Genomic DNA, 21,579 nt, shown 5'->3' on the forward strand with positions numbered 1-21,579 from the left:
CCAGAATCTGCAGAAATAGTTCCAGCTCTTCCTCAGACAGTGTTCCAAATCGTCGTTATTCTCAGGAAGATTATATTCCTATAATCCGCGGTGGCTCCAGAATTCCATATGAATATTATGGGTCACTGATAGGTCAAAAACGCAAGAACTCAAATGAGTACCCTCAAATAAGCAAAAGAGGAGATGCACTTAATTTTACTGTGCATCCTGAAAGTGAGCCACAAGTGAGTGATGTCTTAAGGAATTCATCTGTTACAGCTGATTCTCTTTCTGACTGGCATGATGATTGTAATTTTGCAGAGGCAATGACTGTGTCTCACCCCATGCCCTCAAGGCCAGACTTTAGGTTCAAACACACCTCCTGTGAGTCCATAGCCCCACCTGTAGATGCACAAGGCAGTGCCACAGTCCTCCATGACACAAATATCTGCACAGAAGGAAGTGGAACACAATATAGACTTCATTTTTCCGTTCAGTCTAACAGTGAGCTGTCAGCAGACCGTGTCGCTCAGGTGGAGGCCCCCATAGCTGTAACGTACTTATTCCCAAACACCCTGCCAGCCCCTTCTCACCTTGTACCCCCCACAGATCGATCTCGGAGCAGCAGAGTGTCCAGCTGCCTCTCTCGCTCTCACAGCATGCCTTCACAGAGTCAAATAGCAAAGCCCTTAACCCGAGCTCAAAGTTTGCCTGCTCTGCTGCTAAAGAGCTGCTATGGTTTACACCTGCGATCACTGCTGATGAAGAGGAGACCTACAGGTTCCAGAGCTCCTGCCCCGGCCTGTACCAGTGCAGGCTGACCGGCCTGGTGTTTCACATGGAGGGAGAGGGGGAGCTGCTTTACAGGATCGTCCCTTGGAACAGGAGGCTTCTGGCCCAGCATCACAAGAAGCCTGCAGGACCCCTGTTTGACATCAAATGTGTGCCACAGTCAGTGTGTCAGCTGCACCTCCCTCACTGTGAGATCCGCTCCACAGGAGCCTGTCGCTTCTTGTCCGTTGCTCATGTGAAAGATGAGAGCATTGAGTTTATCCGCCCTCACAAGGTAACAGAAACTCATGTTATTATAAACATCACTGGGTTTTCTGGTTTTGGGAACGTTAAGGATGAAGACTCGCCACCTGACCCGGTCCGAGCGCAGGTTCTGCTGTTCTACAGGCCCCCAGCTGATCCTGATCCCACATCCATCTTAAATGTGCTGCTGCTACCCAGTAACGTCTTGATCAAGGATGTGAAGCGCAAAAGGAAGAAGATAGTTGGAGAAGAGACCTACATAGAAACCCCCCCCCCACTGTAAACTGTGCCCACAGCAGGAGTACACTCTGTCCACTCGTCCAGAGGACGACTCAGTTCGAGTTCAACCACCAGATGCAGAGTTTTACTGTGACGACTATGACAACTACCACCCATCTTTCCAGGTGACTTTAGAATCAAGGATGAAACATATTGAGCTGTTCTTGAGAAATTCCAAAGCCTCCCTCAGTGTCTGGGAAAGACGAGTGTGTCTCTCCTCTGGAGTGAAAAGGTCCTGTGGACAGAGCTCTCTGGAACGTTCTGCTCATAAGAGGCTACGGGACATATGGAGCGACTTCATCGAGAGGACATCAAAACCTCTACTCAAAAGTCTTGTGGACAAACTGTTTGAGAAAAAGGTGCTGACTGATTCTGAGAGGGAGAGCGCGGAAGAGAAGCAAAACAGAAGCGACAAAGCTGGTTTTGTGATTGACAGTGATGAAGAAAGGAGACAAAGCTAGTTCAGAAATGATTACGTTTCTTTGTGACGCTGACCCCTATCTCTGCGAACAGCTTGGGTTGATCTGAAGCTGAGAAGTGGTGATGAAGAATTGTGTGGAGTCTGATAAGAACGATTGAAAGAAAGTGCTTTTAGATGCAGAAATAAAATATGAGAGAGCAGAGGAGAGATTGATAGGTGGGGAGGTCACCCAGGGAGAACCTGCCAAAATTGGGAGGATGCGCATAATTCAGAAAAGACCGGTTGGAGAGGAGTGTCTGCGGCAGAGTTGGGAGCCATAAGCGGGACATATTTAGGAGAGGGGGGGGGGGGGGCTGAGAGACCAGATCAATCAGCAGAAGTAGTTAGTCAGATGATAGCTCCTTCTGGATGGTAATGTCACAGAAGCTCCAGCAGCGGGCCGGTTCTAGGGATGTTAGAAAGGAGGACAAGTGACGGAAACAGAGAGTACACATATCTGAATGATGAGGGAAAAAAAGCACAAATATACTTAACTCAGTCAATGTTTGATTCACCTGCACTCAGCCTAGTCACACTCCTACAAGACTCCGAAGCCTTCATCTGCCACGTTAAAAAAGCTGTTTTTTAAGGACTCCTGGCTTGATGACTCAGTTGGCGACAGCTGTCACGGACAGTCCTCCCAGCTTGCAATTTGCCCTCACCTGAAACCAGAGCCTTTTCACAGGTTAAATGAGTGCTTTTAATGACTGGATTTAAAACAATAGCATACAAATGTTTTAACAGTTATTTTAACACAAACAGATTACAACATTGTAACACTTGACTGACTGTTTTTCTTATTTTATTGAATAATGTTTTCACTATACTGTGATTTGCTTAAAAAAATAAAAAAAATAAGCATTTTATTGATATACTATGACTTATTTTCTCAATTATAAATAAAAAAAATTATATTTTCATGACATACTATACTAGAACTTTTTCCAGAGCCGTTTCTCATCAGTCCTGTTAAAATAGAGGTTTTGTTAGTGTAAATTCAAAAAGACACAAAACAAACATTTATAATATTTTAATCTGCATCACTTTGAACAACAAAATCCCTGTAAACATTACAAATTCAGCACCTGTGTCATCGGAGGAAAAAAGTGGTCCTGGTTTGACAAGAAGAAAAGAGAAAAGTTAACGCAGACTAACGGTGTTAAATAACCTGCAGGTTCGACCATAACAAGGGCTGGGTAACACTTATTTTGACCATTTTAAGAATATCATAGAGACCTTTAACCAGCCTTTGGCCAACATTAACGCTTTCAGACACATGTAGAAACGTTGTGTGTTCAGTCTCACACAAACCAGCCACTTTTAAACATGTACAACATGTTTAAAAGTGGCTGGTTTGTAATCAAACTGATTCCTCTGGATGAAAGCAGCTGCTGTGGGCTTTGTTTTTGGATAATCTTAGTTAATATGGTCTTTAAATGCTTTCGCAGCCCAATTAAATGCATCCACACTGAAGAACGTAGTAACACTGGGATCACCAGGAAATGGTTTGTGATGTTATAAAAAAGACTTAAGGGTTCCTAAACATTTCCATTTGAAATATTCACACTTTCGGGTCACATGGTTGTAGTCAGAACATCGTATTCACAATTTTAACGCACAATAATGTGAAAAAAAAGATGTGGAAAATCTCCACCTGGAACAATTCCCGGATTTGACTGTTTGGAAGCCAAAGAGCACCAGGTTTCAGAGTCCTGATAGTCACCTCCAGACACGAGAGCACCACGAGACGTCCCTCTGTCTGTCTCCTTAGAGATTGTTATAAACTACAGGTGTAAAGTAGGAAAGGGAGGAAGAGGAGGCTGGTTTTGCTTCACGTGGGCCAGACGCTGGGCAGTCTGGTTTTCTTTTAAGCACCAGTATTCACATCAGAAAAAAGACAGTCAAAGTGTGATTGTTTGCACGTTGGTAAAAAGGCTTATTTAACAAGAGAAAATATATTTATAGTGATTGGACATCACATGGAGGCAGTACAGTCAGAGGTCCTGTTTTCTCTTCATCATGCAGAAAGTAATTCATCAGACTGGCTGATTGATAGGACTGTAGACTGGTGAGTTTAGGACTCAAGGCACAGCGCAGGGTCAAACATCTACAAACACTTTAAACAAGTGAGAATTTTCCCGTCACTGTGCTCTACTCGAAACTCAAGATCTCATCATTATCGTGTTTGTTATAAGAAATAATTAACAGAAAATTAACTGGCATCAATTTTACTAATGATTACTAGCCTTTAGTTGTTTACTTAAATACAAAATGGAAAATCTTACAGACCTTATCAAAAGGTGGATATTTACCGTCTTACATTATTAGAAATGTAACTTATTTTAGTTTTGGTCCATTGGTTGCTTGCAGATACTAACAGATCTTAAAAATAAAGAATAATATTGAGCCATGATGACTATTATTTATTTTGCTGCCAGGAAATACTGCTTTTTAGCAGGATGTCAAAAGGATGTCAAAAGTCAGGAATGTTTCCTACATGTTCTACAGACAGATCTAGCTCACTACGGTGAAGTCTGTGGACTGAAAACAACCTGAATCGAACCAAACAAGGAGATGTAGAAAACAAACTGGACCGAGTTCTTGAGTAGAGCACGGTGCTGCTGGGAAACTTCAATAATCTTCAATAATGAGAGATGACAAAAACAATGAATAAAAACCTTCATCAGTAACCGTGTGTTTTGGTTGAGTTTGAAAGAAAGAAAAAAGCAGTGCGGCTCAGAGGAGAGCAGCACATGCACACGACATGAAGCTTAAAGTACAGACAGAAAGGTTCAAAGTGTTTCTCTGGTGGGTTGAGTTTCGTGGTCAAGTAGTGCTGGTTTTGTGTTTTCACGTTAGCACCTGAATGCAGCATCACAAAGCATTTGGTAACAGAAACCTGGAGGCCACTTTCAAGCTGTTGAAAATCAACCCACCCTCAGAAAGATATCTGAGACAAGGTCACATTGGCTGGTGTTTAACAGAAACATCGAATGATCAAACTGGAGGCATTTCAATTATAAAAGATGCCGCTAAAACTAATTTAAGAATTAGTGCTGGATATATACTTTCGTATATATCCAGCACTTATTCTCCATCAGCTTTTTATCCAGTTTTTGCATCAGCCGTTTCAAATATTAAAAACCAAACAAAGAAATCAGTAGAAGATATACTCTTCATCACGTCTCATACCAAACTGTTCTTACTAAATATAAACACAAGTCAACAATTGTCGACTAACTAAACCTAGGGCTGCAACAAGTACATGTTTCCATTATTGATAAATGTTTGAAATGCAATATTTTGTCCAACCAACTGTCAAAACTCCTGTATATTCAGTTAATATACAACGGAGAGCCAGTCAATGTTTGGCATGACTTTGATACAGCCAGGCGGACGCTCTGAAGTACGTCGGCATCGAGTGATTTAGAGGTTATCACAATGAAAACATGTCTGTGCAGCCCTAGAAATCTGTATTGATCTGGTGAGACTTAGCAAAGGCCTCCTGATTTACAGACAGTGATCCGGTAATTCACACCGTATAAAAACACTGAAACTAAAAATCGCAAAACGAGTCCAGGCCGTGGTGTGAAAGCGGCTGGTGGATGTGTTTGGTCCCTGAAGCTAAAACGAATGAACCCGTTTCAAACAGGCGGCATAGGGTTTCGCACTGTAGAACATTTACAGTTCAGATTACAAAAAACGACAAATGAGAGTCAGTTCGTAGACGAGCTCCAGCTCAGGGAAGATTCATAAAGCCGGTCTCCACAGAAGAGGAAGATTTGTTGAAAAATCACAAGAAGCAAAAAATATATGAAAGCCTTTTTTGTGGCAAAAAAAACTGCATAAAAATTCTGCTTCAAATATTCCCAGTTTGCCTGAAGCTGTCTAGCATCTAGTCGTCCTGGTTTCCTGAATGGAAGGGGTGTTGTGTTTGAGTGTAAGGCCTTTGTGTTGGCGATCCTCGGGAGGTAGAGCTTCCGTTAGGCCATCTCTAGCTCCCGCTCGATTCCGACGTACTTCAGAGCGTCCGCCTGGCTGTACCTGCCACACACACACACACACACACACACACACACACACACACACACACACACACACACACACACACACACACACAGATCAGGACGTCTGAGCGAGTCGGTTCACTCAGATTATCAGGAGCAACGGGGTAGCTCTGACCCAACAGTTGCTCAGGTTTGAAACCTTGTGTTATTGAAATCATTGGAAATAAAGTGGTGCAGGAAGGGTCCGCTTAAAAAGAGATATTTTAGTTTCAATATTTTTATTCTTTGGACAAAATGTGGTCTGATTCAAGCAGAGGCCAACATCTCTAAACAAGATTTCATCAGCAACTCATTTGATATTAGTGTCTGTCGTTTCTCAAATGAGATATTTGCAACATCACATACATTAGAATTTTGGCATTTCATTGAGGAAATTATTAATTGAGATTATTTATCAGATCTTAAATTGTATCCGTACATTCATGCTATAAAATATGTTATTGATATGGCCTGTGTTTAATTAACACTGACTCAGAGGGGGCTGGACACTGAAATATTATTAGGAGCTTTTAATAAAAAAGACAATCAGACTCTAGGTGTTACTGACCTGTAGTCAAAGAAAAGTTCCTCTCCAGTCTGGATGGCTCTCTTAGCAAAGATTCCAATCCTGTGATCCCCATTCACCATCATCACTGCAGAGGACACACACATGTTAGCGCAGCTCCACCTGAGTTTATAATGCATGCTTTCATTTGTAGTGGCAGCTCTTCTCACCTTTTGCATAGCAGTTGGGGTTGACAGAATGGTTGGCAAAGCGTATCTTGTTGCCTTTCCTTGTGGCATCAACAACAAAGTCTGCAGAGAAATGAAAACAGTATTGGGCATCTGCGTTTGAGGGACACGGTCAGTTTCTCAATCTGTAAGTGTGTTTACCGTTGTTGAGGTTGAAGAGGAAGCTGCACATGTATTTATCGTAGACCTTGCCTCTGCGGTCTGCTTCGTCCTGAGAGATAATCTGCAAATACATTTCCCCACAACATTTAAATACATCTCGCAGATCCAAGAGGTATACAAAAAAGTGGATTTTTTCTTCAAAAAAGGTGTGCATGGCATTGCAGCAGAAATACTTTTGTACACAGACATTTGTCCTACCTCTCCACAGTATTCGGAGATGAACTCATTCTTCTGGACCGGCTCTTTGATGAAGATGCCCCACCCGGCCACGTCTGAGGGGGCCAGCAGCAGATGCTGAGAGACAGAGGAACATCACAAAATACAAAAAACTGGTTTTTAAAAAGGTTTATTATTTATCATAACAGCTTCAGTCCGATGTCTGAAACGTCTACATCTACAACAGGTGGTAAGTGCTTTTAGGTTGTAGAAAGTCTCTCTGCAAAGGTTTTTATTTTGTAGGAATAACATTGAAACGGGGTCTTTTTGGAAAAATCTAGAGACAAAAAATACATTTGTTGGAATTCGTTTTTTATCTTGGTTAAAATAATTATTAAAAAAAAAGGAAAAAAAGATAAACATTCGCTGTTTCCAAACTTTTCAACTGCAGAGTACAATTAGGATATTTTGCTACTGAACGCAGTGGGTTGTGCTCATATCATCCCATGTTCAAGTGTTAATAAAGGTGTGCAGTGAATAAATAAAGACCTTCTTGGCGCCTCTCTGGATGGAGCAGTTCTTGCAGGACACGTTCTTGCTGTCCCAATGATCTGCAGCGCCGCACGTCAGACACAGGTCGGGGTCACACTCTCTCACCGCCAGGTAACAGGGGCACTGCTTGGTGTTGCACTGAGCTTTGCACCGACAGCCTGGGAAACGGTTCTGACCTGCATACGTAACGAGCAAAGCTTACCATTACCTTTCTGCAGGGATATAGTTGAGGAATGAGAGTGTGTGTGCGCTTACACTCAGAGCTGCACTGGCAGAACTTCTCGCAGAAGTTTTGAGCGGTGACGCAGGGACAGGAGGAGTCGCAGGGCTGCCGCGGGTGGTCACATGGCTGGTAGTTATACACGTGATTGGATGAGCCATCTGTAGAGATGCAGAGGTTAAATATTGTGCTACAACACATCAAAATCAGAGATTCATCTAGGCTTAACACACTCATTTATCCATTTCTTTCACCGTGATCTTCTTAAAATCATTTCACATGTACTGTATACATTTAGAAATGTGTTTGCCAAACTTTGACTTGGATAGTCTGATAACATTTAGTTCAGAAATGTGTGATCCTCTGAGGTTCAAGCCTCATTCATTTCAGAATGAGATATTCTTATTGAATCTGATACAACTGCTAATAATAATAATAATATGAATTTATATAGCGCCTTTCATAACCTCAAGGTCGCTTTACAAAGAAACATACAAGGACAAGACATAAAAAAAAAATACTATTGATTCTATATACGTTAGTATTATATTTATATTATTCACACTTTTAATCCAAACCTGTGAAAGAACCAATAGTTAAACAACATGTTTGGGTTCTTTTCTAGATAGAAACTTTTCCCATTTTCCTTTCGTAAAGTGCTGCAGTGACCTCTGACCTTTCTTCAGCTGGATCTTCCTGCAGTGAGTGGCCCAAAGTCTGTGTTTCCTCTTCTTCTTCCGCGGGGGCGTGTCCTCGTCTTCAGCAGGAGCGCGTGCAATGATGCTCGATTCCTTGACCCTGAACTCATAAACCTGCAGGAACAAAGGAAGGCGAACACAAGTTCATCAGGAACTTTCCCCTACACACTTAAGTTCAAAGATAAAACGATATAACGAGGTCAGTTTGTCAGGTGACAAAAGTATTTTCTTTCTGATAAATTTCCCCCCAGCTGTGAGTAAATGGTAAACTAGACGTCAACGGGGGCTCACCTGTCTGCAGGTCTTCGTGCCGATGAGCCGTGCAATGGCGCAGAAGTTGTCGTAGTAAGTCCCGATGAGAACCCTAAAGAGAGAAGCTTCTGCTCCACTCCAGTCCACAGCTTCAGCCTCCACACTCAGCTTCATCTTCACTGGAGTCTGACACCGTGAGTTACCCTCTATACACACACACACACACACACACACACACACACGCACACGCACAAAGCAAAAAGAGCTTATCCACTTCCATGGGGCACAAAGAACCTTCCAAGAAACAAAACCAGGGACTACGTTTTAACTCTGCAAGGGAACTTTGAGAGTGCTTTATAAAATAAAAATGATATATAAAGACGAGTCAAAGTGAAAATGTGCAAAATATAAAATGAAATATTTAAGTAAAAATGTGCACATTGTACTACAAGGGTACATTAAAATGTATATTACAACATATTCAGTTGTATTTTAATTATTTAGTAAAATAATGATTCGTTTCAGAGATTCCGTGATGTTTATTTACATTAAAGAGAACCTGTAGAAATTAGGAATGTAGCCTTTAAGAAAAAAAAGACGGACCATGGTTTTCCTAGAAATGGACATAGATGTTTTTGCTAACAAGGACATCAACTTTAATGGCAGCTTAATGTTACGAGTGAGTACCTGAGCTGCTGGTGTTTTCATCCTTCTTGTCATCGTCGTCTTTATCATTTTCTCCCCCATTTTCTTGCTCCATTTCCTGCTCGTTGTCCTGATGGTTGTCCTGTTCGTTGTCTCGCTCGTCTTCCTTGCTGCCCTCCCGGTCGCTGTCTGTGTCTTTGGTTTCCGAGGAGACGGAGGGGGTGCTGGGCCGGCCGTTTGGGAGTCGTCCGCGGCGACGACCCACGGAGCGTTTGGAGGGCGTCTTGACCTGATCTGAAACCACTCCGGCCGGGTACTCCCTCACTAACCCATCCTGAGAGATCACAGCAGGACATAATATTTCATCAGGTAATACTTCAGTTTCAAATATCAAATGTATTCCGTTCAGCGTGAGATTAAGAAAGCGTTTGAAATATTCCCAAATAAATCCATGTTATTTTGTTCTGAGATAAGACTCCTACTATGAATGCAGTTGCATGCCTCACCATATTATAAAGATGGATGAAGATAGTAAAAAAGAAATTATAGTATGTTCTAAAAAGTATAGTATAATATACAATAAATAAGTGCAAAAAAGGTCATTAATAAAGTAGTTTTATATTATATTATTAAAAGAGTTACACATGGTTGGAATTAAGTACCTCTGATATTTTAGCATGGTTTGAGATGTGCTAAGAGCGACTCACCTGTACCAGGTACATGTAGCAGTCCATGACGCAAGGCTTACTATCCACCAGGTTCTCCAGGTTCTTGCGCTTATACGTGTTTGGAGTTGCATGGAAAGCTAAAGGACATAGAAAAAAACTGAATAGATAATAATTTGGCTTAAAACAATCCAGCTTATTGTATCAATGCATCATTATACCTTATATTTAAAGTCATTATCATTCAAATGGATCAATCGCTCCATGTTATTTCTGAGGAGTGTTGTGTGTATGTACTGACGGTGGAGGAAGCAGTCGTATTTGAAGCAGCGTCTGCAGAACAGCGTGTGGAAGGAGTGAAGACTCTGCTCGCGCTGCACAGAGCGAGCGTTGGGACCGTCGATGTTAGGCGTGCACTCAGGAGGCAACGCTCCGGGCAGCTGTTGCTCCGTCAGCTCCTTGTACCTGACACACACACAGAAATCAAAGCTGCAAGCTGACTGAAATACATTTTCCAAAGGAAGAATCTTTCTCAGAGGAATCGTTGTATATTCACACTGGATGTTATGTTGCAAATGATGTGTACACTGTTGTTAAATAACTGCAATTTAAACTTACCATGTGCTACTGGCTGCCAATTCTTTTTTTCTAGATTAATTTACACGTATAATGCTGTTACTTATTTGTTCTGCCTTGGATGTGTACTTATTTGATTATATTTGAGTAATGTGTGTGCATATTTATAAGTTTCTAAAATCCTGAGAAGCACATATTGTTACAGTACAAAATCATCGTGTTCCTGTTATTCACACACACACACACACACACACACACACACACACACACACACACACACACACACACACACACACACACACACACACACACACACACACACACACACACACACACACACACACACACACACAACCACAACCACAACCACAACCACACACAACCACAACCACAACCACAACCACTCACTTCTCTTTGAGCTCCTCAGTGGAGCCTTTGTCAGGGAACATGGAGGAGATGGCTTCAAAGATCTTGTCAGAGGGAAACTTCTTGCTGCCGTCACTACTGCTTCGGCCTGGAGACGTAACATTTCCATCAGGGAACAAAACTCACAAAACCCCTGTTAAATGTCACTTACCAAATGAGTGGTTTCACTATAAAAAAAAAGGCGTTTAAGGAGAAATAAAACATTGTAAGTGTTAAAAAAAAACAGCACGTCATTTTATTTCTTAACCGTGAAGAAATACATCTGTTGTCAGTAAATAAGCATGTTTACATTCCTTTATTAAGTTATATCCATACATTTCCCTGTTGCAGGACTTCAATTAGATTTAGGTCCGTCTCTTTCTTAAATGTTAATTAAAAGTGGGACAGAATTTATTTACATTTTTAAAGGCTAACAAAGTATAGTAGAGCTGCACAGATATTAATTGCCTACTAATTGTATTCTATAGACCTTGCAAAACAGATTTGTTTGGGGGAGAAAAATTAAATCACAGCATAATCAATTTAATGTAACATTGATAATGAGAATTATTAATCAAAAATGGATCAATCCCTACAAAGAGTGAATCATATTGCAGTTGCAATAGCCCCTCAGTGAGGGACTTACTGTCATTGTTGATGAGTGCGTCTTTGCGCGGGTCCTCTGGATGTTCCTTGCTGTCACACAGCTCCACCTTCTCTACCTTCTCCACCTTGAAGTCCTGCTCCTCCTCTTCATCGTCCTCGTTGTCACTGTACTGCGAGAGAGCGCTGACCAACTCCACGAATATCTCATCATTGATGAAGCCGCACTCTGCCAAACACAACAATGTCTTTTCAGCAGGAAAGTATGCGTTTGGATGTCACAGGGAAAAGTCAAACTACTACTATTTGCACCGCAGGCATTTTGAGGTTTACAGATTTTTCACATGCTCTTATAGATTTAGAAACTGCTGGGCAGAGTTTAGTTGTCAGATACAGTGGGGCAAAAAAGTATTTAGTCAGCCACCAATTGTGCAAATTCTCCCACTTAAAAAGATGAGGCCTGTAATTTTCATCCGAGGTACACTTCAACTATGAGAGACAGAATGGGGGGAAAGAATCCAGGAAATCACATTGTAGGATTTTTAATTAATTAATTAGTAAATTCCTCGGTAAAATAAGTATTTGGTCACCTACAAACAAACAAGATTTCTGGCTCTCACAGACCTGTAACTTCTTCTTTAAGAGCCTCCTCTGTCCTCCACTCGTTAACTGTATTAATGGCACCTGTTTGAACTCGTTATCAGTATAAAAGACACCTGTCCACAACCTCAAACAGTCACACTCCAAACTCCACTATGGCCAAGACCAAAGAGCTGTCAAAGGACACCAGAAACAAAATTGTAGACCTGCACCGGGCTGGGAAGACTGAATCTGCAATAGGTAAGCAGCTTGGTGTGAAGAAATCAACTGTGGGAGCAATTATTAGAAAATGGAAGACATACAAGACCACTGATAATCTCCCTCGATCTGGGGCTCCAAGCAACATCTCACCCCGTGGGGTCAAAATGATCACAAGAACGGTGAGCAAAAATCTCAGAACCACACGGGGGGACCGAGTCAATGACCTGCAGAGAGCTGGGACCAAAGTAACAAAGGCTACCATCAGTAACACACTACGCCGCCAGGGACTCAAATCCTGCAGTGCCAGACGTGTCCCCCTGCTTAAGCCAGTACATGTCCAGGCCCGTCTGAAGTTTGCTAGAGAGCATTTAGATGATCCAGAAGAGGATTGGGAGAATGTCATATGGTCAGATGAAACCAAAATAGAACTTTTTGGTAAAAATTCAACTAGACGTGTTTGGAGGAGAAAGAATGCTGAGTTGCATCCAAAGAACACCATACCTACTGTGAAACATGGGGGTGGAAACATCATGCTTTGGGGCTGTTTTTCTGCAGAGGGACCAGGACGACTGATCCGTGTAAAGGAAAGAATGAATGGATGTATCGTGACATTTTGAGTGACAACCTCCTTCCATCCGCAAGGGCATTGAAGATGAAACGTGGCTGGGTCTTTCAGTATGACAATGATCCCAAACACACCGCCCGGGCAACGAAGGAGTGGCTTCGTAAGAAGCATTTCAAGGTCCTGGAGTGGCCTAGCCAGTCTCCAGATCTCAACCCCATAGAAAATCTTTGGAGGGATTGAAAGTCCGTGTTGCCCAGCGACAGCCCCAAAACATCACTGCTCTAGAGGAGATCTGCATGGAGGAATGGGCCAACATACCAGCAACAGTGTGTGAAAACCTTGTGAAGACTTACAGAAAACGTTTGACCTCTGTCATTGCCAACAAAGGGTATATAACAAAGTATTGAGATGAACTTTTGTTATCTTATTTTCCACCATAATTTGCAAATAAATTCTTTAAAAATCAGACAATGTGATTTTCTGGATTTTTTTCCCTTCTCGTTCTGTCTCTCATAGTTGAAGTATACCTAGGACGAAAATTAAAGGCCTCTCATCTTTTTAAGTGGGAGAACTTGCACAATTGGTGGCTGACTAAATACTTTTTTGCCCCACTGTAAGCTTTAAATGTCTTCAATCTTTTACTTCCAGAAGCCTTTGTGTATATATTTAAAGCTAAATCGTTAACTTTGTCCAACTGCTTGTTCTAAGCTGGATGTCTACTTCTGTGTGTGTGCTAAAAAGCTATTTTGTTCCTTAAACTGTCAATAAAATGTTCCCACAGTAACATTTAGTGCAGCAGCATGCATTGTTCACGCCCCCTTGCCCTCACCTCTGTCTCCGTGGACTTTGCCGTCGTAGTTCTTGATGAGTTCTTCTATGAAAGTCCCGTCCTGGTCCAGGATCTCGTCTCCCATGTAGGGGATGTTATGGAGCACCGTCTCATCCTCCACCTTAAGAAAACAAACATGTCACACACACCCGGGATTCACATACTTTGACCAGGAACAAGTGAAGAGTGACCCAAAATGAAATGAGTCAGATAATGAGTTATCTTTTAATTTATTCGAGTATCATCTTTTATTTAACGCACTATAGAAAAGCAAATTAGAAAAGTTTTGTTTTTTTAACTTTTTTATTTTATGAGAATATATAGGTCTTAAGCCTTAATATTCTTTGTGTTTGTCATCGCAGAATATTACGTAATATTCATTCTTATTTCTTTGCTTCATTTATTTGAAAAAACTGACTTTTCAATAAAACCTAAATCTACATGCCTTGATGGTGTCAATCTTTATATAGCCTTCCTATCAATTATTTTCAAGCTCAATAATAAAACACATAATATTTGACCAAGGGAACCCTGACACGCACAGAGCGCTGACCAATCACTGCTGTCATGTTTCACTTCTACAACTAGGCACAACATTTTCCACTACATGCAGACCATGAAGTTCTGCTGCAGGGGGGACCAGGAGTACATCACAGGGACTGAGGCCACGGCGTTGAGGGTCTTCAGGGGGATGACCTGCCGAGGGAATTCCGAGAAGCCGCTGTCCACCGTGCACTGCACAGAGAATCAGAGAGAAGATTTACACCTCAAACCTTCAGAGGCGTTAGGTTCATTCCACCGTTTGTGGATAAACCTTTTGTCTACTAGAGTACTGAGGATGGTGTGAATCCACCGACCTCCCGGGTGCCTCTCAAAGAGCCAACGGACGTCATGATGTGCACTGGTTGGATTCGCCTGGTCTCCCACTCCTGATTCAAAACTTTAGTGCGATCCAGGATTTTCTGACGGTTGGTGTTGAACATGCTCTGGAAGAGGTGAAAGACATTCAAATTAACTGAATTGAAGACAAAAAGTGTCAGCCACCTGCTAACATATGCCATCATTTCATGAAACATTTTACAGTAAAAACAGTGACTTCAACTCCATGGCTCTACATTGGATATTGAACTAGTTGACTATATTGCTGAAGTCCCTGAAAATGTGCAGTGTATGAAGGTGTGAGTGTGTGTGGACGAACCTTGACCTCGTCGGCTCGTCGGAAGCGCTTGAGCTGCCGCAGCCTCATGTACTCTGACTTCACTCTTCTCTTCCAGCATGCCGGGCCTTTCTCCGAGCGCTTCCCTGTCAGCACCATCTTTAACCTGCAGTGCGGGTGCAAGGAAGATTCAAGTTTCTGTTTTTCACACATCGCTTTTACAAGAAACATGAAAATGCTTGTCTTATGTACAAATATGGAACACCATACCAGCAACCATTAAGGAAAAGCCACATACACTTTATTTACAACTTATTTAAGCCATAGGTCAATTAACCCATAAGAATCCAGACCCATTTCTACTTTTGGGAAAATTAAGGGGAACATCATTTAGACTAAATAGACCACCTAGAACACATTTCTGACAAGTAACCCCCCCTAGGGTCAAATATCTGAAATGTGACATGTCACATTGGGGTTTAATGGTAAAATAACTTTTATTTATAACTTAATTAATGAGGATGATTTTTTGGTTTCAATTAGTTTGAACATTCTTTGAATTGTAGAATAAAGAATATATTAACTAAATATAATTGAATCAGCTAAATTAACTGAGCAGATCATAATAATATTTCTAATTGTGCATATATGTCACTTTGGGTTTACTGTGAACGTTTAGGGTTAAAGTCCCGATGTGACACCATTGTCACAGCGATGTTTGTCTCATTTGTTTCATATCAATTTGATCAAGAAATGTTTCCACAACAGGTTGAATGTAATAAAGGACATGTTATGTAAGCATTTTAATTCTTAAATGGCTTGAATTTTACCTTTAGCAACAACAAAAAGCTTTTGAAATGTAGCTAGTTCTGTCACATGTGTTAGTCCGGCACATGGACATGTTGTTACGGGAACAAAAATCACCACCAGACTGTTCAGGGTGTGTCACTTACGGCCCCTACACACGGCGGCGTGCGTTGCCGCTTCAACGCTTCTGCCCATTCACTTTGAATGGGGTGACGTCACGATTCACCGAACTGCATTGTGGGAGCAAAGCGTAGCTTCTCTCGCGGTGCTCGCTGCAAAAGTAGAGCAATGTTCTACTTTTGCCGCCTCGACGGAGGCGTCAGCCAATCAAATCCTGCGTATGCAAATCTGACAGTACAAGCGCTAGCCAATCAAACCGCGTGTATGCTGGGAGAGCCAGACCGCAGTTATTTCCCATATGTCAAAAAATGGAGGAGAATATTATCGTGGCGGTAGGGAATCACCCGGTACCCCATGACCAGTCCCTCTTTACATACAGGGATACAAACCGGAGGAGCCAGACATGGGGGGAGGTGGCCGAGACAGTGGGTGAAACTGGTAGGTTTTCGCCTGTTTGGGGAGTTTATATCCAGTGTACTTCGTTTGAATGGACAGCTAGCAAGCATAGACAGTATATTTAGCCAGCATGGATGTAGCATGAATGCTTTGCTTTGTATGTCCGGGGCGGGACATTAATGTGATTGGTTGTTGGTCGCGTTGACTCCCCAAGCTCAAGACACGCCCACTGCCAACGCACGCCGCGGTGTGTAGGCTCCGTTAGGGACTTCAAGAGATCAAATAAAGGCTAAAGCTGTACACGGAACTTTCCAGAACGTTTAAAGTTCATGTGACACCCGTGTCACGTTGGGTCCTTATGGGTTAAAACGGAATTAGCAACTGTCAACAATCAAATTTAAATAAATGGCACTATACTGTCCTCCCCCCTCCTCCCTTCTGTCAAGCGACTTTGTTAACTACTTTGAAAAAAAGGTTGACGATATTTGCTTGTCTTTTTCTGACTCACCTTTACTCACCGCTGGATCACCGACGGTCAACCGGCACACTAACTACTTTTTCCCCTCTCTCGCCAAGTGAGGTTCTTACCCTCGTTACCTCTGCCCGCCCTACCACCTGTCCTCTGGACCCTATCCCTTCAAACCTCCTTCAGACTATCGCTCCTGATATTCTACCGTTTCTCGCCCATTTCATCAACACTTCTCTAACTTCTGGTCACTTTCCAAACAGTCTCAAGGAGGCAAGAGTAAACCCTCTCCTGAAGAAACCCACTCTCAACCCGTCTGATGTTATAAACTACAGGCCTGTCTCTCTCCTCCCGTTCCTGTCTAAAACACTTGAACGCGCTGTCTTTAAACAACTCTCCTGTTATCTCCATCAGAACAACCTTCTGGATCCGCACCAGTCTGGTTTCAAGGCAGGTCACTCCACAGAAACTGCCCTCATTGCTGTCACTGAGGAACTGCACACTGCTAAAGCAGCCTCCCTCTCCTCTGTCATCATCCTGTTGGACCTGTCTGCTGCATTCGACACGGTGAACCATCAGATCCTCCTTCGCACTCTCCAAGAACTTGGAGTATCAGGCTCTGCACTTTCCCTCCTCACCTCATACCTCAAAGACCGCACCTACAGGGTAACTTGGAGAGGGTCCGAGTCCGACCCTTGTCAATTAACTACAGGGGTCCCTCAGGGCTCTGTTCTTGGTCCCCTCCTCTTCTCCCTGTACACAAACTCGCTCGGATCTGTCATTAGCCCGCATGGTTTTTCATACCACTGCTACGCTGACGACACCCAACTAATTCTCAAGGAATCTGGGTGTGATCCTAGATAACAACCTGTCCTTCACTGCAAACATCGCTGCTACAACCCGCTGCTGCAGATACACGCTTTTCAACATCAGGAAGATACGTCCCCAGCTGACCCAGAAAGCGACGCAGGTTCTGGTCCAGGCTCTCGTCATCTCACGCCTAGACTACTGCAACTCCCTCCTGGCTGGTCTACCTGCATGTGCCATCCGACCTCTGCAGCTCATCCAGAATGCAGCGGCTCGTCTGGTCTTCAACCTTCCTAAATTTTCCCACAACACTCCTCCGCTCCCTTCACTGGCTTCCAGTAACTGCTAGAATCCACTTCAAGACACTGGTACTTGCGTACCATGCTGCGAATGGATCTGGCCCTTCCTACATCCAGGACATGGTTAAACCGTACACCCCAGCGCGTGCACTTCGCTCTGCATCAGCCAAACGACTCGCTGCACCCTCACTGCGAGGGGGACCCAAGTTCCCATCAGCAAAAACACGTGGGTTTGCTATCCTGGCTCCTAAATGGTGGAATGAGCTCCCCATTGACATCAGGACGGCAGAAAGCTTACACACCTTCCGGCGCAGACTGAAAACTCATCTCTTTCGACTCCACTTCGAGCGATAGAATGACTAACAAAGAACTGCTAACAGAGCACTTATATACTAATAAAGGACTGGCTTATCTAAAGCCAGTTGAGTAGCACTTGAACTGATTGGCTCTATGAAACCTGATTTACTTATATGATTCTGTTTTCCTCAAGGTCGTGTCTTCCTGGTCGAACGTACTTATTGTAAGTCGTTTGGATAAAAGCGTCAGCTAAATGCAATGTAATGTAAAATAGCGGTATGCAACGTGTGTGTGTGAAGCAGAAATCCTGCAGCTCCGCCCGCCGGACCGGGCCGGCGGGCGGACCGGTTTAGCTTGTACCTCTGGAACAAGCTAAACTAGTTATTATAAATATATTTATTCTTCACTGTCGGGTCACTCATTACTAGATCAGTGAGCTGCATGAGATACTGACAGGCTGTCAGGAGAGAGAGAGGGGGGGAGAGAGGGGGGAGAGAGGAAAAGAGAGCGCTTCCGCTAATTTCTCCCGTGTTATTATCCAAAGTGAATGTAAACTTGAATAATGTACATCATTTCAATGTAATAATTAAGTTGATTGTTGTTTGTGGAAGCTCCAGTGAATGAGCCCCATTAACTGAGTTTAAACATCACTTTAAATGGAAGATTTAAAGTGATGTTTAAATCTTCCATTTAGGCCCCGCCCACTCGATCGGATCAGCCGATACTGATTCCGGCGATCGGCCCCGAAATTGGCTTAAAACTTAACAATGGCAGCCAGATTTCTCCCTAATTGTTAATACCAAACACCATATCAGAGCTAATTTAGAGGAACAAATAAAATACTCTTATTGTTTTAAATGTTAGAAAAAGAGGATAGAGAAGTTATTCCAAGAGAAAAATAAACTGTATATGCCCACATATGTTATTTAGCTAAAGAAAACCGAAAAATCAGTTCAATTAAAAGTTGGCTGAATCTTTTACATTTTGTTCATATTGTGTGTTTAGTTTAGTTTATAGTGTCTTGGACAGTCCCCATTGATCAACTGTCACAAAAAAAGTAAATGGGGCAGTTTTAGCCAACATTGCTAATTTCCAGCTGTTGTCCCAGGCCATTAGATTAGACTTAATCTCTTACAAATTACATTTTCCATAAATGTGAGGCATTTGTAGACTGTTTCACTACTGCAGAGACTGTACTTCCATTGCATTTCATTGTATTTTCTTTTGGAAGTGAAAGAAAACTGGGCTGTGATTTAGATATGTGGAACTTCCCTCAAAATTAAAATAAAAGCAGCTTCCACTCAGTTCTTCTTCATGGGGCAACATTTTCGTATTCAAATACAGGTGACAGGGTTTTTCCTAGCCCTTCTTAGTGTTCAAATTACAAAAGCCACCTGTCTAGGTGTAGCAACAAGATCTATTGAGATCAAGCTCTTTCATTTAGTGTCATGGAGACATGCTGGTAAGAGATGTGTCAGATTGTAATAGATATGGCAAACTGCACTGGCAGAACACATTGTACCAAACCAACCAAAATGATGTCTATCTAGTCTACCCTCACTGATATAAAACGTGTGGACCGAATAGAACCACATCCCAGAATAACCTAGCAGCACCACAAACAAATGTCTCAAAATCAGGATATTTTCTTGTAACGGATTATGACACTAGGAAATTCTCACTTTTGCTGAAATAGAATTTTAATAAGGACCTTCACTAGTGACAGGAGTACTTTTAGACTTCATATTTCTACTTTAGTAGAATTTTGTAATAATGTACCCATCTTGAAGTATTTAAAATAACTTAAATTGTATTTATATAACCTAATATGACCAAATCCACATTTGTATCAAGGAGTTTTACCAAACGGTACAAGAAAAAAAACATAATATTTTGATACTATAGTATTTTTTACTTTGGTATCATTTTTGACTTGTGATGCAGTAGGCTACTTTTGGACAATAACATTTTTTACTTTTACTGAATCAGGACTTCTACTTGCGAGTGGAGTATTTCTATAGACTTTAATATTTCTACTTTTACCTTTGTAGCCTTTTAAATTCATGACTTGTGATGAGGAGGATGTTTGCCTATGTTTCTACTTTTACTTAAGTAGGATTTTGAAATAGATTGTTTTGTCTGTCCCTATGTATTTGGAGACGATGGTGTTTCTAAGTTTACTTTAGCAGCATTTAGAGTCAGGACTTTTACTTCTGATGGAAATTCGTCAGTCTATGGTATTTCTACACCATAGTTAAGCAAGGTATCCAAGTACTTTCATCACTACCAATAAGGCCTGTAGATAAACAAACACAGGCTAATTTATGGATCAGAGAGAGCACCCAATGTGTGAAAATCCCTCAAATGACACATCCTAGTCCGATATTAATATATAAAGTATTAATCACTTTTTTTTATAAATATATAAATGGCACCCTAGTTTCAAAATGACCCTTCAAACAGATCGATGCTCTCCTCATTACCTGAATATACATGACACGTGTCTAGAAGGCAGTTAATGGTTACACACAAAAAAGCATTTGTATAAGAAAAGCATCAACCAGAGCTAGCAACAAATAACACATTCAAGCTTACGATAAATACCCGGTGTCAAGTTTTAAGTCCCTGCTGTTTACTTGGAAAATAAACAGTTTTATCCTAATCTCATATTGAAGATACAGTTTACTCTTTAAAACAAGTTTATTTACAAGGGGAATATATTTTGACGGAGATACCAAATGTGGCACCGGCGAGGTAGCTAACAGTTAGTTAACAAAGATTGAGACCTCCAACAAAGCATCGAGAGCAGACCATCGCAACAAAGGCGCTGTAAATAAGAGACGGCAACACTGACAGCTCCTCTTACCTGAACAGGAGGTTCAGTCCTCATTCAACAGAGTGATTCTGGATATAAGTGACGGGGGAAAGTCGTCTTTTGTCTTGGGTATTAGCTGCCTGTTATCCGGCTAGCTGTTAGCTCGGCAGCTAACTAGCAGTTAGCTCAGAGAAGGAGCGAAACATTTTGCCGGCTTTACGGCTTTAGAGTCGGCAAACAGAATAAAAGCAGACGTTACAGTACTCTAAACCAGGCTTCATAAAAGGCACAGTGTTTGTAGATATATATAACACCATTTCATCTCACCCTCACTATACACAATTTGTCCAATTTCAATGTTTCCGCCTCGGCACAGCGACGGTTCAAACGGCTCCCCGTCTTGCATTCACCGCCCACTACGGCTGCAGCACATTTAAGAGGCGCCAAACGAGCGGGCCAATCACAGCAGCCGATGTTGGGGCTTCGCAGTATGGAAGCACGTGTTTGGTCGGGTTGGTATCACGGTGCTAGCAAATCAGACTTCAAAGCTGCACCGGGCCAAGCGGGGACATGTGGACAGGTTTTCTTTGTTCTCGATTGTGTCAACGGAATAAAACTAAAAACTAAAAATGGGTTTGACAGAATTAACCAACAATTATTTAGTTCTCTTGCAATGGTGGTGTCAGTTGTCATGTGCATGTTATTCCAATAGGAAAACAAGTCAAATGCATTGGT

At 42.1% G+C, this 21,579-nt stretch overlaps 1 protein-coding gene across 1 annotated transcript; it reads right to left on the bottom strand.

The window, feature by feature from the left end:
• Nucleotides 1-2,768: 2,768 nt before the first annotated feature.
• ezh2 (enhancer of zeste 2 polycomb repressive complex 2 subunit) lies at nucleotides 2,769-21,259 on the bottom strand. The gene is made up of 19 exons (XM_034108564.1): nucleotides 21,172-21,259; nucleotides 14,880-15,003; nucleotides 14,539-14,667; nucleotides 14,297-14,416; nucleotides 13,682-13,802; nucleotides 11,530-11,715; nucleotides 10,887-10,992; nucleotides 10,204-10,367; nucleotides 9,945-10,042; nucleotides 9,280-9,571; nucleotides 8,632-8,798; nucleotides 8,319-8,454; nucleotides 7,678-7,803; nucleotides 7,420-7,598; nucleotides 6,913-7,008; nucleotides 6,694-6,775; nucleotides 6,535-6,615; nucleotides 6,368-6,452; nucleotides 2,769-5,797 (listed from the first exon to the last, which is right to left on the bottom strand). The coding sequence occupies exons 2-19, from the start codon at nucleotides 14,994-14,996 to the stop codon at nucleotides 5,737-5,739; spliced, it is 2,346 nt and encodes a 781-aa protein (XP_033964455.1). The 5' UTR covers nucleotides 14,997-15,003; nucleotides 21,172-21,259; the 3' UTR covers nucleotides 2,769-5,736.
• Nucleotides 21,260-21,579: the final 320 nt, after the last annotated feature.

The sequence above is a fragment of the Pseudochaenichthys georgianus genome, chromosome 20 (genome assembly GCF_902827115.2).
Source record: "Pseudochaenichthys georgianus chromosome 20, fPseGeo1.2, whole genome shotgun sequence".
Lineage (NCBI taxonomy): Eukaryota > Metazoa > Chordata > Actinopteri > Perciformes > Channichthyidae > Pseudochaenichthys > Pseudochaenichthys georgianus.

Coding starts and splice junctions, on each gene's coding strand:
- ezh2 (XM_034108564.1), bottom strand. CDS start 14,996: ATGGTGCTGACAGGGAAGCGCTCGGAGAAAGGCCCGGCATGCTGGAAG. Junction 11,716..13,681: donor CAAAGTCCACGGAGACAGAG/GTGAGGGCAAGG, acceptor TGTGTTTGGCAG/AGTGCGGCTTCATCAATGAT. Junction 7,009..7,419: donor TCCAGAGAGGCGCCAAGAAG/GTCTTTATTTAT, acceptor TCTGTCTCTCAG/CATCTGCTGCTGGCCCCCTC.